At 39.3% G+C, this 18,421-nt stretch overlaps 1 protein-coding gene across 1 annotated transcript; it reads left to right on the top strand.

Moving 5' to 3' along the window:
* The first annotated feature begins 13,891 nt into the window (after positions 1-13,891).
* spra (sepiapterin reductase a) lies at positions 13,892-18,129 on the top strand. The gene is made up of 3 exons (XM_038280657.1): positions 13,892-14,314; positions 16,261-16,551; positions 16,647-18,129. The coding sequence occupies exons 1-3, from the start codon at positions 13,999-14,001 to the stop codon at positions 16,835-16,837; spliced, it is 798 nt and encodes a 265-aa protein (XP_038136585.1). The 5' UTR covers positions 13,892-13,998; the 3' UTR covers positions 16,838-18,129.
* The last annotated feature ends 292 nt before the right edge of the window (positions 18,130-18,421 follow it).

Genomic DNA, 18,421 nt, shown 5'->3' with positions numbered 1-18,421 from the left:
CAGTCTGACACTGTCATGATTTTACAAAGTTCAGACCCAAATGCAGAAAAAACAAAACAGAAAGACCAGGGAAAAGGTTTAACAGGTTTTATTGAAGAGGTTAAACAGAGGGAGATGTGTTGCTCAGAACACTGCTCAACCGGAACTGAAAGGTGAGGGGAAGACACAGCGGTTAGTTCAGGCTCAGTGGGGAATTTGACTCATGAACTTGGAGGACAGGATTTGGTTGCCGACTCACGTTTCCAGAGAAGCTGTTGAATCTTTGGCTTGTTTGTCTGATTCGGTGGAGGGAGGAACAGGGTTTACCCAGCATGCGGTTGTTAGTTGGGGAACGGAAAACTGACTGCCACTCAGATTTCCTGCGGTACTTGAATGGGTCGTAGTGGAGAGTAATCCCTTTCTCAGTGCGAAGCTCAAACAATCTCTTGGGGAAAGTGGATCCAAACCTCCTGTTCGAACCCCAGCTCAGTTGATCCTTCCAGGGAGAGAAGGTCCAAGAAAACCAGTTAGCAGGATGACTTCCTGCCGAGAGGCAAAGACAAAAAAAAAAGTTTAACTCAGGTTGACAAAAACTCAGTTTGACTCAGCAAAACTCAGCTTGGCTAGAGTACCCAAAACTGGCAAACACTCTGGCGTCGAGGTAGTGGCAGTCAGCAGCTTAAGAACACTCCGTTTAAGAGGAAACCATCAGCAGGTGTGTGAGGAGGCGGACCAGAACCAGGCGCCTCCTGGTGGATGAAGGGAGACAAACACAGAAACACAAATACAAAGACAGGAGTCCTGACAGACACATCATCATATTTTACATCATACACATCAGCAGATGATTAGACATCCATGGCTCCAGCCTTATCAAAATATTACACTTCATTCTTAGCTGAAGGAAGCCGCTCTCATTCCATTCCCAAATCTTTGCCACGTACAGAATGAAGATTATAACTGTATATCCGGACAGAGGAGCTGTCTTAATTAGATAAACTACCGGGGAAAACATCAGTTCTGACAGGCAACAGGCAGCTAACATTAAGGTGTAATAAACTCACCCATCATCAATGATAATTATCCTAACAAGAGTGAGAAGTAAAATCATTCATGGTTTTTACCATTTTACAGATAATCTGTAAAGTGTGCCGTGGAGTTATATTTAAGCTGTCTGAATGTGTGCATTATAGAACCACCTGTGGTTTCAGGCCAAGCTGCAGGTCATTGTGGTTACTACCAGTTTAGCACGTCTACTGACTGAAACCTTTTATTGTTCTTCTCTGCTCAAACTCGGCCAGTGTTAGACTTTGAATATTACACCGTGGCAGATTCTCAGTCATTGAAGACATTAGAATCCTGAATGTTTTAGTGAAACGCAACTGGGCATTTTTTTTGCTTTAAGGAGTTTAACTTCTCATCAAAAAAGGATCTTAAGCTCTGAATGTGGTTTGAAGTTGTATAAGTCACTGGGTCATAGTAGAAAACCCAAGCTTGGCAGCGTGGTATCTGCAGCTCAGCGCAGCAGGAAAATCCAGAATTCTACACTGAAAAAACGATCTAGAAATAAGTAAAAATGTCTTAAATTAAGTGTATTTATCCTTAATGTGAGTAGGTAACAGATATTTTGCCGATTGAAGTACAATTTTTACTCTTAAAATAAGATATGTATTTAAAAAACGGACAAATGTGCTTTCTTATTTTTTTATTAAAGCACTACTGGATGTTTTTTGGACAGTAGGCTGACAGGAAAGGGGGAGAAACATGCAGCAAAGAACCACAGATCAGATTCAAACCTGGGTCGGCTGCTTCGAGGATTAAAGCCTCCATATATGGGTCCTGTGCGCAAACCACTTCGCCACCAAAGAATGCCCATGTTTTCTTATTTTAAGTGTAAATATCTTGTTCCAAAATGTCTATTTTACCTCCGCAATCCAAGAGCAAATGCACTTATTTTAAGAATAAATTACTTACGGGTATCTAGATTTAGATTTTTTTCCAGAGTACATTCAGTTTTTAGAACAAGAAATTCAAGATAACAATGCTTGTTTAATTACATTTGTATATGTAATTATATAAAGTGAGCTCTACAAAGGATAAAAACTTTGCTGTCACTGCACTGGCCCCGTTGGTGATCCTAAAAGACATGTCTTATCTTTAATGCACAGAACTTTGCTTCCACTTTGTCTGTAAAGCGCTTTATAAATAAAGTTGATGATAATGATGATTGCCCTTATGGCCCCTTAAATGAAATAATGAACCCATTAATGACTTTAACAACCCATTAGTGACCTTAATAGCCTATTAATTACTGTAATAAGTCTTTTTTTACATAAATGGACAAAACAATGCCACTAATTAAACTATTACTAACAGTGATGGTCCCATTAGTGACCTTACAGTAATAATAGTGATCTTAATGACCCATAAGTGACCTTTTTATTGTTTTATTAAAATCGTGAGGAAGTCATATTTAAATGTCAAATCATTTGGGGTTTAAAAATGTATATAAATGTACACCTTATCAGACAACATTGTCCCAAAATTTAGATAATTTTTATTATTATTTTTTTAAATCCTGTCTTAAAATCTGTTTTTTTTTTCCTCTGTTATCTTATGGGGGCCAGTTAGTTCTACGTCAGTCTGAACACATAAATTCGGCCAATCATATATCAATGGACATCTGTCAATCACAATTTTTTGGTCGTAGCATCTTGATTCATATGTTGCAGCTAATGTACGTAACGGTTGAACTAAGAAATGAGAATCCTTTCCTTTCCCATTGAGTTGCGTCCCAGTGTTCACGGGGATGGACGTCTGTGTCTTCGGCAGGCGTAGAGCTAACAGAACTGGCAGCGTTGCGAGGCAAGGGCTCAAACATGTACGGCTGGAAGCCTTCTACACCAAACCAAGCTTCTGCCGCCCTGGCGTCCTCTTCCACAACATCTTCCTCCCCACTTTCCTCCTCTAAATAAAAAATGGATGACGGAGGAGACTCATCCACGACCTCCGACACTAAACTCTCCTCCTCTTGCATGTTTCCTCTGTCCATAGCGTTCCTTGACAGTGTCGTTTCTAAGTCACCAATTTAGTGCTACTTGGTCCCAATTTCCCATTGGGAACATGCTAGCACTAAGTTGCTAACTAGTTAGCAGCGATGCTTCTGAAAAACCGGCATAAACCAAATGTCTTGCGAACCTTCTACCACAACAATCCCGCCCTCTTGATAAACGACCAATCACATTCACTTTATTCTCTTGTGTAAAGTCGTGCACCACTCGGGAGAATTCAGAAATGCAACGGTTGGAACCAAAGGCGTAACGACACAACAATAGACCCGTAAGCAACATTTTCTGGGTGGGCGGTTTGAAACATATTATATGAGTGTATTTTGTCTGCTTTGCTATTGGTGTCATGTTTAAACGGCTCACCATCATGTTGAAATCTGACATGTTTTGGGGTATAAATAAGGTCCTGTCAATCATCTTAATATCAGGTGGGTTTTAAGAGGAATTTTTATCACCATTACATCTGCAAAGAGACGTCCTAGTCTACAATTGCAAGGGGGCCAACCAGGTGTCAGTGACAGGGCCCCTAAGCCAGTGTTTTTCAATCCTGGTCCTCAAGGCACCCTGCCCTGCATGTTTTAGATGTTTCCCAGCTTTCACACACCTGTTATCAACTGATAGCAGATTATCAGGCTTTGCTGAACTGCAATCATCTGAATCAGGTGTGCTGAACCTCAGAAACATCCAAAACATGCAGAGCAGGGTGCCATGAGGACCAGGATTGAAAAACACTGCCCTAAGCAACTGCGGTCTCTTCTTACCGGTAGTTATGGCATTGGTTGGAACAGCCGTTTCCCCACGACTTTAATATAAATGGCCCAAATAATGAACAATATTTTCACTTCCAATCATGTTTCCTATTAACCTGACTCCGCCAGATGGATTTGCTCCGCATATCCATCTGGAAACCTTCCGTTGAAGTAATTTTGGGAAGGGGCGAATATACTGGTTAGCTGATTGGCCTATGTTGGTGATAGACGGGCCAAATAAACCAATTAGATCAACGAAGCATATGACGTAACGGAGCGACGACGAAGAGGAGCCAATTGATAGATCAAACTCATGTCGAAACCAGTCGGGAAGAGAGCAAAAATATTTTTCCTCTGAGAAAAGCCTCCAGAGCAGTGTTTTGCTCTTCTTTCAGTGAAGAAATACTCTGTAATTCCGATAAAACTTGCTCGATAGCCACGCTAACGCTAGTTTCATCGGCTGAAGCCGCCATGTTCTTTAGACCGAACTGTCGCGCTTCTCGTTGCGTCACACCTCAACCCGCCTCAAAGCCAACGCTGATTGGACGTTCGTTTGGTGAACGGCTCCAAATTTTCTTCAACGAAGAGTCTCCAGACTGATTAGCGAGTGAAATCTTGAAAGCTCGCGAGATCAGGATGGTCTCACGAGGCTAGTTTCCTATCTAACTGATGAGAAGAATTATATTTTCCAGAGATGATTGAGAAAGTCCATCTGCCTTATAGTGAGCACTTTCTGTGAGCAGTTTTCTGGATCTTTACTACAATTAGGTCTTTTTAACACTGACCTAAACCAATCCATTGTAGTTAGTCCTGGTCCAAGTTGAACGACCTTCTAAAGAATGCACAGCAGGACAATGAACCACTGGCATTTAGTAATGACCTTTTGTTTTCACTTCTTTCAGGGTACATCTGGTCCCTAATTATGTATGTTATTACTGACAATTATAAGTGTTTTCACACATTTTCGGTTTTTTTTTTTTATTCGTTTTGCAATAGTCAAAGTAATGATTTCAGTTTTGTAAAAATGTAGTGGCAAAACAGTAAACATCTAAAAAATTATATAAATTCAGTCATCAAAGGATTAACAGTGTGATCTATTTCTGCTTTAATTTTGGAGAATAGTTGCTTGTGGTGGGGATAAAATCCCTAATGAAGCTCATGAGCTCCAGTTTAATTCTCTGTGACCGTCTATTTGGAAACAAGTCAAATATTCTGAATGTAAGACAACTCAAAGCTTAGACATGGTTCATTGATTTTCTGTAGATGATGAGTTCTCTTTCTGAAGGCAGTGTGTTTAATTAACAGGTCTTTATTAGGCAGAGATGGCAATGACCTTAGCCCCTCTTCATCAATTAGGCCTTTGTAGTCCAGCATTAGGACAGAGCCTGCTATTGAGTGAAAGGAATGACACGTGGATTATCTGAATAGCAACCAAACAGATTTTTACAGCACGAGATTTGTTTTTCTGGACCAAAACATCTAAACCCTGTGGACAGGAAACATGGGGGTAACCTCCAAGACATTAAGAAACAGTAAAACATGCAGAAGGAGCCGTTATTTGTGTTTTACATAAAGGTTTTAATTGTTATTATGCAGCATCTTTTTTATTTTATAATGAAAAATTATCAAGGTTATTTCTGAAGGCAGAAAATTTACCTTCTTTTGTTTAATGTTGCAGTCCAACCCAGTCCCATATAAATACGATTTATAAACGGCTACTCCAGATACTTTTTTACATCCTCACAAATAGCTTTGTTGATTTATTTTGTCTCAGATACATTTTTATCCTTAAAATGAGTTGTAAAATTTTTCAAAATGAAAGGAAAATGCATGCAGTTAGTAGTTTTCTTGTGTGTGTATTAAATATAAATGCTTGTATGAATATTTATTGCATGAGTGCCCTTAAAGTAAAAGTCCGCTCATATTCAGAATTCAAAATTCTGAAAGTACTTTAAATATGAAATTATTACATACTGTTCAATAAATATTAAGTGTTTTAATTAAGATTAATGTTCATTTGAATGTGCTTTACTGGAGGCATCCATGTTTGTCAAAGAACACTACTGCCACCTACTGGTTTGTGACGTCACGGTGCGGTATCGGCTGTTGATCAAGTCCCAGTGCTGTATCTGGTAGAGCAGGGAATATTAGCCCGAACCCGACGGGACCCGAGAGGTCCTGCCGGGTTTGGGCGGGTTCGGGCTGTACTTTTTATTATTTCATTCGGGCCGGGCCGGGCTCGGGCTTTAAACCGTTATATGCGCGGCAAATAAATGATCATGTGATAACGTTCGATCTATACGCGATGAATGCAAAATGGATGTTACAGAAGTGAAACGGAGATTAGCCCTTAATGCGCACAATTGAAAAATGTCGGGCTGCAAACGGGTCGGGCTCTACGAAGCTGTCAATCATAACGGGCCGGGCCAGGCACGGGCCTGGTTCTTTCGGACTCGGGTCAGTTTCGGGCTGACTTTCAAGGCCCGTTTCATGCTCTAGTATCTGGTGTTTGTCACAACGCGCTATTATCCAAGTCATCTTAAAAAGAAATTTTACAGGAAAGTTTTTTACAGATTTAAAATCAAAACAAGATTAAAATCATATAAAATTCTACATAAAATTTAGCTTTAACTTTGATTAGACTGGGATGAAATAAACAGAATTTAAGGATGAAATTACGATAGATTATTAGCTAATTAGCTAAGACAATCGGGACACATTTTAAATGGACTTTAGATAAAACAGGGAATTAAATCACTATAATTTTAGGATAAAAGCTGATTAAAAACAGCGGAAACAGCTTAAATGTTTTCTACTCCTCCATTATCCTCCTCTCTTAAAGAAGATACCAGTTGAACTCCTCCAGCCCAGTAATCGGTGGTTCTCGTTTCATACAGTTCCAAGCTAGCGAACCGTATGAATTAAAGGAGACTTCCAAACATATTCAGAATTCAAACTTCTGAAAGTACTCTAAATATGAAATTATTACATACTGTTCAATAAATGATAAATATTTTAATTAAGATTAATGTTCATTTGAATGTGCTTTACTGGAGGCATCCATGTTTGTCAAAGAACACTACTGCCACCTACTGGTTTGTGACGTCATGGTGCGGTATCGGCTGTTGATCAAGTCCCAGTGCTGTATCTGGTGTTTGTCACAACGCGCTATTATCCAAGTCATCTTGAAAACATTCGTCTTCCAAATTTTGGCTACAGATTTTCTCTCTTCAACGACGAACCCGTCCGTGAACGATCATGAATCGGAAAGGTGAAATAGCTCTTTTTTTTTTTTTCTTTCACTTTTACCCGATGTATTCCAGCATCCAGCTGCCATGCACGTGTGCATTGTCAGTTTCACTATAGCTCTGGTGAATTTCAATGGTGAAGTCCTCTGGAAATCTTCAATAATTGTTGTTGATTGCAGATGTGTCTAGTAGTTCCCATTGATTTAGCTTGTAAAGCGGGGAGAATGGTGCTAGGCTTACCGCACCGTGACGTCACTGCTGGAAGATGGCAGGAGGGAGGTGTATATTGGGGCAAACATGGCCGCTCCTAGACTCAGTGACTAAAATTGTTTTTATTTTTTTTACTAATTTGCGCTAAATTCATTCAATCACTGTAAATGTATTAGTTTTAGGTATAAATAATGATCCATGGATTATTCCTTGCTACCCAGACTTTTCCTTTAATGATCGTAAGAACCAGAGATGGCAAAAGTACTCACTTTCCGTACTTAAGTAAAAGTACAGATACTTGTGTTAAAAAATACTCTGGTAAAAGTGGAAGTACTGATTAAACTTCTTTACTCAAGTAAAAGTAACAAAGTACAGGCTTGTAAATTTACTTAAAGTATAAAAGTAAAAGTAGAAACCACTTTTTTCATGCCGTTGCCTACATTTTAAATGGATGTCTGCCAATAGGACTAGATCTCCGTTGTGTTCATTTTCAATCATCTCGTCGTCCATGCTACTATGCTAACGCCACCACCACCAAGCTGCAATGATTTGCCGCCAATGAATACCGCCGAATCTGTCGATCCATCTTGTAGTGGTGCGTCAAATGCAATGTAGATTCCCATCCAATTAGACTGAATTTGGTATTGATGACGTGAAAAATAATAACGGTAACTCTATTGAAATAATTCAAAACTAAAGTAACGAGCCAATTTTTTGAAATGTAAGGAGTAGAAAGTACAGATATTTGTGTAAAAATGTAAGGAGTAGAAGTAAAAAGTCGCCATAAAAATAAGTAGTAAAGTAAAGTAAAAATATCAGAAAAATCTACTTGAGTACAGTAAGGAAGTATTTGTACTTCGTTACTTCCCATCTCTGGTAAGAACATAAACCCAGAACAACATCTATAGCTCTGCATGCCATAATTTCGGGGTTTGAATCTACCATTGTGGTGAACCTGCCTGTAGAAATCATAAAGACCTCAGTAAACACCTACTCAGAACTTCGTTTATTGTGTGATATTTTTTTTATGTTACATCACTGGCTGTGCATAATGGGATGAAATGCTAAACTGATGCTAATATAATTTAAACTGGTAAGTGGCCACCCCTGGCCATCCCCTGGTGGTGCCAGTGCCCAACACAGCTTTACTGAAGATGCTGTAGTATATATGCCAGGCCCTTTGGTGGCACTGCAACACTTTCAGAGAATCAAACAAAACAATTGACAATTATATGCAGAGACGAAAACACAGGACCTCGATGGCTAAGAGGCTCAGAAGGGTTAGAGAGGTGGTGGAAAACATGAAACTAGGGTTGCAAAGTTTCCTAAATAAAAATATGGGGTCTACATGAAGCATTTCATTAGGAATTCCTTATCATTTATCAAATAATCCCTTAATACTGATTCCTAAAAAAAAAAAAAATCAATGTTTTATGATAAAACTGTTATAAAGTTTGTTTATATTATTACTGTTAGTCTGTTAACATGATTTAATCTTTAAACGGCCATGTATTCCACTTAATACTATATTATTTTTATTAACTCCACATCCTAAACAATTAACAGAACCCAAATAATCATAACATTTTATACCACATCAGTCTCAGATTCCTTTTATATTGGTGCAAAATGAAACGCAACATTTAACCTCCAAATAAAGAAATACTACGTAAAAGCGGTGTTTTGAATTGTTTATGATCCCCCAAAACACTGGATCCGTTTGGATGCTCATCCTTAACGACAAGATCACGTTGACACTTTGTCTCCATGGAGATGGGCCCACAGAGATGTTCCTATTGGAGCCAAATAGCAATGATTCAGGATTTTATGTCAAACTTTTATAAAAACTTTACCTCAAAACATAGGAGAAATTAAATTCTGTGCTAAAGATTAAAAAAGGTAACAGCTGTGGGTTTGGAACTGGAAAATAGGGTGAGACTCCGTTAAACACTGGGGGCCTTTTTCCCATTCAGTATAATGTCATCTGACGCCTCGGGCAAACAGGACATTCAGCAGAGAGAGCTTGGTTGTATCACCGGATCATTCATGGTTTCGGTTTCATCATGGGGTCTACTGGCAGCATTAAAACCATCACCGGATCCGCCCGGACAGCTGGAAAAGATAGACCCGAATGGAAAAGCACAGAATGTGTAGGAATCTGGAGATTGATAACTGGAATCAACTGTTTCTGAGAAAGATGACATTGTCAAAACATCAGAGTCATTCTTTACCCTGGCCCCTCATCTGTGACCTCCACCCTCACATTTCAGTTTATTTATCTTGGAAGCTCTGATCAAAAATGACAAGTTAAAATCATAAAAATGATCAAACTTCACAGATTATTTTCATGGTATTCAAAAAAAATTATGTTTAACCCAATATTCACAGGTTATTGGTCCAATGACGCCCTGGACCAATCCACTGTTATCAAATATGAGAGATTACAATCATATCAAACTGTTCAATTACATCTTATTCAGTTTATATCTATGTATCTATATGTTAGGCTGATGGTACTTTTACATCATACTTTTACCTTAAAGAGCAAAAGAATTTACTACAATAAACTAAACAAACAAAATAATGAAACAAGCAAGGAGTGTCACAGTTTGGTGGAGGTTTTTAGAGGACCCAAATGTAGAGATGAGGATGCAGAGATGTAGCCTCGTGAGACCATCCTGATCTCGCAAGCTTTCAAGGTTTCACTCTCTTATCAGTCTGGAGACTCTCCGTTAAAGAAAATTTGGAGCCGTTCACCAAACGAACGTCCAATCAGCGTTGGCTTTGAAGCGGGTTGAGGTGTGACGCAACGAGAAGCGCGACAGTTCAGTCTAAAGAACATGGCGGCTTCAGCCGATGAAACTAGCGTTAGCGTGGCTGTCGAGCAAGTTTTATGGGAATTACAGAGTATTTCTTCACTGAAAGAAGAGCAAAACACTGCTCTGGAGGCTTTTCTCAGAGGAAAAGATGTTTTTGCTCTTCTCCCGACTGGTTTCGGCAAGAGTAGCCTGGCTGTTAGTACGTCATATGCTTCGTTGATCTGATTGGTTTATTTGGCCCGTCTATCACCAACATAGGCCAATCAGCTAACCAGTATTTTCGCCCCTTCCCAAAATTACTTCAACGGAAGGTTTCCAGATGGATATGCGGAGCAAATCCATCTGGCGGAGTCAGGTTAGCAGAGATGAGTTTTGCTGATTTAATTTAAAAACGAAAAAATTATAAACTGGTTCTGCTGGAGGTTTCTTCCTGTTAAAAGGGAGTTTTTCCTCTCCACATTCACTACAAGCATGCTTAGTGTGAGGGATTGCATTCGAGTCAATGAGTCAATGCAATCAACTGGTTTTCCTTAGATAGAAAACTTTGAATTAATTTGACTGGATGATCTGGTGAACTGGAAAGTGCTTTGAGATTAAATGTGTTGTGAATTGGCGCTATAGAAATAAACTGAACTGAATTTAATTGAAAACCAAAAAATCCAATTAACAGCAGGGAAAACAAACACGGGGAGCTAGGAGACGACGAAGCAACAAAACAACAAGAAACCAACAATGAGGAACTGCAGAGTTGGTGTATAAATGAGACCAGAACAAAGGATGGGCTAATGAGGTGAATATGGAGCAGGTGTGAATAGAATTAACTAGGAGGGAACCAAAGGGAAAGGAAACCAGTACAAAGAGGGGAACAGAGAGAAACTCAAGAACTCAACACAGCTAGAAAACAACTACATGACAAAATTACAAAGAAACTAAAAATAGACCAAAACAGAGAGCAGAACCCTGACAAAGAGTCTGATTTCAGGAAAAAAAGGGATCAATAAGTTATTAAAGATCTCACAGTAAAACCAATTAAGCTGCAACCTGACTCTGCCAGATGGATATGCGGAGCAAATGCATCTGGAAACCTTCTGTTGAAGTAATTTTGGGAAGGGGCGAAAATACTGGTTAGCTGATTGGCCTATGTTGGTGATACACGGGCCAAATAAACCAATCAGATCAGCGAAGCATATGACGTACTAACAGAGCGGTGACAAAAACACAACCACAAGCCAGGCTACTCCTGCCGAAACCAGTCGGGAGAAGAGCAAAAACATCTTTTCCTCTGAGAAAAGCCTCCAGAGCAGTGTTTTGCTCTTCTTTCAGTGAAGAAATACTCTGTAATTCCGATAAAACTTGCTCGATAGCCACGCTAACGCTAGTTTCATCGGCTGAAGCCGCCATGTTCTTTAGACTGAACTGTCGCGCTTCTCGTTGCGTCACACCTCAACCCGCCTCAAAGCCAACGCTGATTGGACGTTCGTTTGGTGAACGGCTCCAAATTTTCTTTAATGGAGAGTCTCCAGACTGATTAGCGAGTGAAACCTTGAAAGCTCGCGAGATCAGGATGGTCTCACGAGGCTAATTAAGTTGTTAATCTATACAGACCCTTTCAGTAGGTTACAATATCATTAGAATGTTTTTTTTCAATAACTCAATTAGTAAGAAACATTTTATAGATTAGATGTACACATTCTGATGGTCGACGCCTTTTTCTGATTACAGTATTATGTTAGACCAATGAAACACTTTGATACATACAGTAAAGCTTCCATCACCATCCGTCCATCCATTCATCCGTACATCTTAAATCATGATGTCCTCTTATTTTCTTTAGTCATACTTTTTATCCCATCATTTTTCACTACTTTTCCCTGTCAGAGTTGACACCCTCCCCACAGCATGATGCTGCCACCACCATGTTTTCCTATACGGACAATGTGGAGTTTGTCAATGCTCGACAAACCAAACGATTCCGATTTTTCTTCATAAAAAAATATTTATTTTCTCCAATTTTACCTCTTTGCTTACATCTGAAAATTAAAATAAAAAAACACAAAAGGGGAATAGTTGAAGGAAATGAAAATTATTTTACAAGGCTTGGTTTAAAGGATAAATATAAAGCTGGAATGGGGTCAAGTCATTCAGCAAATATAAAGCGCTAGAAGTCATCTCTGCTTTCTTTCTAATCTCTCCATCTTAATGAGTGCAGCTCTAAATCCAGCAGTATCCATAAAAACAAAGTTATCCATGAATAACAACCAGAACAAATCAATGCTGCCATGATGCTTCCAACATACAGGCTGCCTTCAGACCCGCAGTTCCAAGGACCCTCAAAGCATTCCCCGAAGAACAACATACCTCCAAGGGCTGCTTCTCTCTGGATCTGCACGTACACTGGAGCCGGGGAAACCCGCCGTCAGTGGGAGCAGATAGTTCACTTCCTTAGATTAACCTCCTGTGCCACTTAGTATCCTGCTAAATCAGGTCAAGAGAAAACTTTGACCTCTGACCATAAATACGTGAAGTAAAGATGGTTCTTCAAGCATTTGGTGGCGTTTCCTTACTAATACGTAGTAGAACCACCTCTAAAGGCTGCGAGAATCCCCAATAAAATGTTCCTGTAGTCCAACAGCTTTGATCTAAACCACATTCACCAAGCATCAGTTCTAACGAACTGGTTCTAAGAAGGATCTATTTACAGCAGCATTTCTGTTTTGACCTCAAACCATTTATTATGATGATGTCGTTGGTATAGTAATAAGTTGAATTAATAACACACTTTATCTGTTTTTTTCACATTTATATATATATATATATAAAAAATTTACTCTTTGAGTAAAAACTTTTCAGGCAGTCTTCCCCTAAATACTGTGGTTATTAATAATAATGATAATCCATCAATCAGTTTTCTATCTCCAGCTGTCTACGGGCAAGAGGCAGGGTCCACCCTGGACTGAGGAGAATTTAGAGAAGCCAATGTTTTTGGACTGTGGGAGGAAGTAGGAGTACCTGGAGAGAACCCACGCATGCACAGGGAGAACATGCAATCTCCATGCAGAAAGACTCCAGGCTGGGAATCGAACCCAGAACCTTCTTGCTCCAAGGCAGCAAGAAGTGATGTTGGAGATTGGGCTGTTTTTCCAGTGTGGTCCTGTTTCTCTGACTGCGACTGGCTGGATGTGCTCTCTTCATCCTCTGACATGGGAGCTGGCTCAGAGCTCGTCTGCCTGGCTGTGTGTTTCCTGGACGGGGCCGCCTTTTACAGCTGCCTCTTCTATCTCTGCTTCTGTCTCCTTGAACCCCAGTCGGCTTCAGCAGATGGCCGCTCACACTGAGCCTGGTTCTGCTGGAGGTTTCTTCCTGTTAAAAGGAAGTTTTTCCTCTCCACTGTCGGTGCAAGCATGCTTAGTGTGAGGGATTGTATTTGAGTCAATGAGGCAATGCAATCAACTGGTTTTCCTTAGATAGAAAACTTTGAATTAATTTGACTGGATGATCTGGTGAACTGGAAAGTGGCTTGAGATGACATGTTGTTTATAGGTGCTATAGAATAACCCACTGCCCCACTGAACAGCATAATAGTAATAATTCAAGTAATTATTAAAATAATAAAAACAAAAATATATAATGATATTAATAAGAATAAAAAAAATTATAAATATAATAATATTAATAATGATAAATTAAAGTTTGTTACCAAACCCAAACAGAAGCCTGAAGGTCTGATTTGTTTCAGAATGACTTCTGTTATTTTTCCCCTTTTATGTAACAAAGATCGTCTCCTCTGACAGAACGCTCATCAGCTTCAGTATAAAACCAGGAGATGGCGACAAGGCATTGAGAGGATTGAGAGCGAAACCCCAGAAGAAGATCAGACCGAGCACATTCACCTTAACTCCGCAGCTCTATCATCAGCCTGATCATCATGTCTCCTGCTGCAGACCTTGGCCGGGTGCTGTGTATCATCACCGGAGCCTCCAGAGGTTTCGGACGGGCCGTGGCCCGGGACTTGTCTCGGTTGGTTCAGCCGGGCTCGGCTCTGGTTCTAGTGGCCCGATCCGGGCCCGACCTGCGGGCCTTGCAGGCGGAGCTGACCGAGTCCGAGGCGGGCAGAGCCGGACTGAAGGTGGAGGTGGTGGTGGCGGATGTGGGGAAGGTCGAGGGCCTGGAGGACATCCTGAGAACATCTAAGGAAGCTTTTTATGAAGACATGGATCACATCCTGCTGATCAACAACGCAGGTTAGAACCACCTGTTGCTCATTAGGAGCTTTTCTTTCAGCTTCAGCGACGCTTTATTAGAGTCATTATCATTTATAAGCATTTATTAGGCTTTTACCTAAAAAATACAAAGGAAATCATTTAATATGATTGAAAAAAATGTCATTTGTGAATCTTTTTAAATGATAAAAAAATTACTGATTCTTTTCAGTAATTTGTAAAATGCTGAAAAAAATCAATAATTTTTTAATAATTAAAAAAGTTAAAAAATACTGAAAAAAATCAGTAATTTATCAATCATTTAAAAAGGTAAAAAAATACTGAAAAAATCAGTAATTTATTAATTATTTAAAAAGATAAAAAATACTGAAAAAATCTGTAATTTATTAATAATTTAAAAGGATAAAAAGAATACTGAAAAAATCAGTAATTAATAATTTAAAAAGTTAAAAAAATACTGAAAAATTCAGTAATTTATTAATCATTTAAAAAGATAAAAAAATACTGAAAAAATCTGTAATTTATTAATAATTTAAAAGGATAAAAAGAATACTGAAAAAATCGGTAATTAATAATTTAAAAAGTAAAAAAAAAAAACCGAAAAATTCAGTAATTTATTAATCATTTAAAAAGATAAAAAATACAGAAAAAATTTGTTAATTATTAATAATTTAAAAGGATAAAAAGAATACTGAAAAAATCAATAATTAATAATTTAAAAAGCTCAAAAATACTGAAAAATTCAGTAATTTATTAATCATTTAAAAAGATAAAAAAAATTGAAAAATTCAGTAATTTATTAATAATTTAAAAAGATAAATAATGAAAAAAACAGTAATTTGTAAATCTTTTTCAATGATAAAAAAATAAACGATTTTTTTTCAGTAGTTTGTAAATTACTGAAAAAAAATCAGTAATTTGTTAATCATTTCAAAAAGATTTAAAAATGATTGGGGAAAAAAAATCAGGATTAGGCCTACAGATTAAAAGTGACGATGTAAAGATTTTAAAATATAAAAAAATTGAAAATTGTATTTATATTAAATTCAGTTATAATTTATTAATCCCCTAAGGGAAATTCATGATATGTTACAGATTTAATAATAAAAAGAAATTTGAATATTTACATATAAATGAATTATAAAGATTCACTGCATGAAAATCACAGATAAAGTATTTACATATATTAGATACAGATTAATAAATATATTAATAAAAACAAACAAATAATAAAAAGGACTTCTTATAAAATTACAGATGGAAAATGTTTCAATTATTTAAAGAATATTCTAAAATATTTTAGACTCCAGTTAGAGACGTCATCTTTTTATTTCATATATATGGTTTTAAAGTCATATTTCAGTTTCCAGATCTGACATAAATGTGGGATTATTTTCTAAAGGCCAGTTTATTCAGAACTTAATGACTTGATTTGGTTCTCTATCTTGTTCTAGACGGATCTTCTGAGCAGAACTTTTTTAAAATAACTGTTAAATCACCTTTTTCATCACTTTTAAGCGGTTCTAAAGAACTTTCAGTTTTGGTTCCTCTTGCATTGAAGGGAAACAGCCTATCCTATGAGAAACCGGCGCATTGCGTGTTAAAATCATGATCTCCCGGTGTGAGAGATGACTAGTGATGATGAGGTAATTGATCTAACTGTGGCTCAATAATGTGAAAGAATGATGTGGAAAATGGTTCAGAAATAGCGTTGAGTTCAAGGCTTTTATAGATTGGAACAAAAACAAAGCCTTTTTGTTGTAAATCAGATCCAACATTAGAGCCCAGCTGTGGATGAAAGACTTAGATGTGGTTTTCATCCATCAATAATGTCTGCAGCTGATGAGTGGAACCATGTTTGCTCAGAAGCAAAGCGGAGCGTCTGGGTTTGTAACAGCTGATGAGTCACAGGCCTTCCTTTTGTTTCGCTCTCTGATGTTAGGCCTGATTTCTCCTCTCTCCTGCAGCCTCTCTGGGCGACGTGTCCAAGTACGTGAGAGACTTCAGCGACATGTCCGAGGTGGACTCCTACCTCTCCCTGAACGTCAGCTCAGCCATGTGTCTCACTGCCAGGATGCTGCAGGCCTTCCCCCAGCATCCTGGTCTGCGGCGCTCCGTCGTCAACGTCACCTCGCTCTGCGCCCTGCAGCCTTTCCGCTCCTGGGCGCTTTACTGCACCGGCAAGGCTGCACGGGAAATGATGTTCAAGGTTCTGGCTGAGGAGGAGCCGGACCTCAGGGTGCTCAGCTACTCTCCAGGTAGGACCAGCTGGCCATGATGATGATGATGATGATATGTAGATTTTTAGGACCTCTTTAATCAATCCTGTTCCTCTTGTCTTCTGTTGGACCAGGACCTCTGGACACAGATATGCAGGTGGAGGCCAGGTCCAAAACGGCCGATCAGACCATCAAGAAGAAGTTTTCCGGCATGTTCGCTCAGGGTCAGCTGCTGACATGTGAGGCGTCCTCGGCCAAGCTGATGAAGGTTCTTCTGGACGACAAGTTCACGTCAGGAGACCACGTGGACATCTACGACGTCTAAAAACAGCAGCAGAACGTCTGCTCTCAGTCTTATTATTGTTGCCTGAATGTTGTCTTAGATTTTTAGTTGAACCTTTGAACGTTTCTGTCTTTTGATCTAGTCGTCATGGAAACGTTTCAACCTGCAGGCTAGCTTTAGCTCCTCTGGAGGAACTGTCCGCCTCACGTCGGACCAGGGGAACTGGTCTTTGAGGGACCACAGAGCTGCTTTTCTTCCGGTCGACGCTGGTTGGAGGCTGGAGGATCTAAGCGGTTCTGAGAGATCTGGTTCTCCTGGTCCCTGTTCTGATCTGTGGGATCTGAATCCCGTCTGATCGGCCGTACGACCCACCAAACCCTCCCCTGATCCTGATCCGCTCCTCTTTCTCTCCTCACCTCAGAACTTCTGCTCCTTGGTGTATTATGAGCAGATCCTGACCCCTGCAGACGGGGTGGGGGGTTTACCCCGCCCTGCTGCAGTGGTGCTGCTGGCAGCAGTCAGGATGTTCTGATGGAGGAAAGGTCCAAACCAGAGCGCTTTAAACGGTGCTGGAGGTGGAAACATGATTTAAAATCGAATTTTGGCTCCAAGGTGAATCAAAAAATCTGAAAACTGAAGATAGATACAGAAAACTATAGGAGATAAGATTCTGTTATTTGCTTATAGCTCTAGAACAGAAGGAACTTTCTATCATCTGCAGGGTTAATAGGATCCGGAACAGCTTCTAGAAATCAATCTTAACAGATGTTCCTGCTTAATTTTTTGGAGAAATGTCTCCATAAGACAGGGTTCTGTTTATTCTAGTCGGACCAGAACATGTGCGACTGGAGGATGAGACCTGGTGTTGGACCGCGTCCAGATCAAACAGGAACCTGTTTATATTTAACAGGGTCCGGACCTGCAACAGCAGCATGTTCCGCTCCACTGTTCTGCTCTAATGCTGGGTCAGTAGGTGAGCTGAGAAGGCGGAGCCCTGCAGCACCGTCTGGTTCGGTCCAAAGTAGCAGGATCAGCAGAGGGATTGTTCTGGTTTATCTTGAATCCATCATCAGAGCATTGAATCATTCAGAAATGTTTGATCATGGAGAGCTTCGTGTTTCTGTCCTGATCTCCACAGTGCCTTGTTTATCCAGAGGGTCCAGCCTGACCAATTATTGTTTTATTCTTTATTCTTCTTTTATTAATTTAGATATTTTTATATGCATGTGGATCAGTAATCTGTTTTTGTATCGTCCTGCTGTTGGCCAAATGTGTTCAATAATCTCAATGTTTGGTTCCAGCATCATAGAAATAAATAATTAGAAAACAGAAAAGTTTTTGTCTCTTTTGTTTACTGTGTACAACGCTAAGAGTCATTAAATCTGCTGAGAGATGGATGAATGGGTGAATAAATGGATGAATGACCGGATGAACAGAGGAATTGATGGATGAATAAATTGATGGGATGGACGGATGAATATTAATGGATCATTGGATGGATGGATGAATGGATGACTAGATCGGCAGATTAATAAATGGATCATTGGATTGATAGGTGGATGACTGTAAGAACAGATGAATGGATGATTGATGGAAGGATGACTGGATGGATGAATGAATGGATGA

The sequence above is a fragment of the Cyprinodon tularosa genome, unplaced genomic scaffold (genome assembly GCF_016077235.1).
Source record: "Cyprinodon tularosa strain WSP-4 unplaced genomic scaffold, ASM1607723v1 ctg162, whole genome shotgun sequence".
Classification (NCBI taxonomy): domain Eukaryota; kingdom Metazoa; phylum Chordata; class Actinopteri; order Cyprinodontiformes; family Cyprinodontidae; genus Cyprinodon; species Cyprinodon tularosa.
Note: the sequence above shows the minus strand (reverse complement) of the source record. Positions and strands in the feature narration are given on the sequence as shown.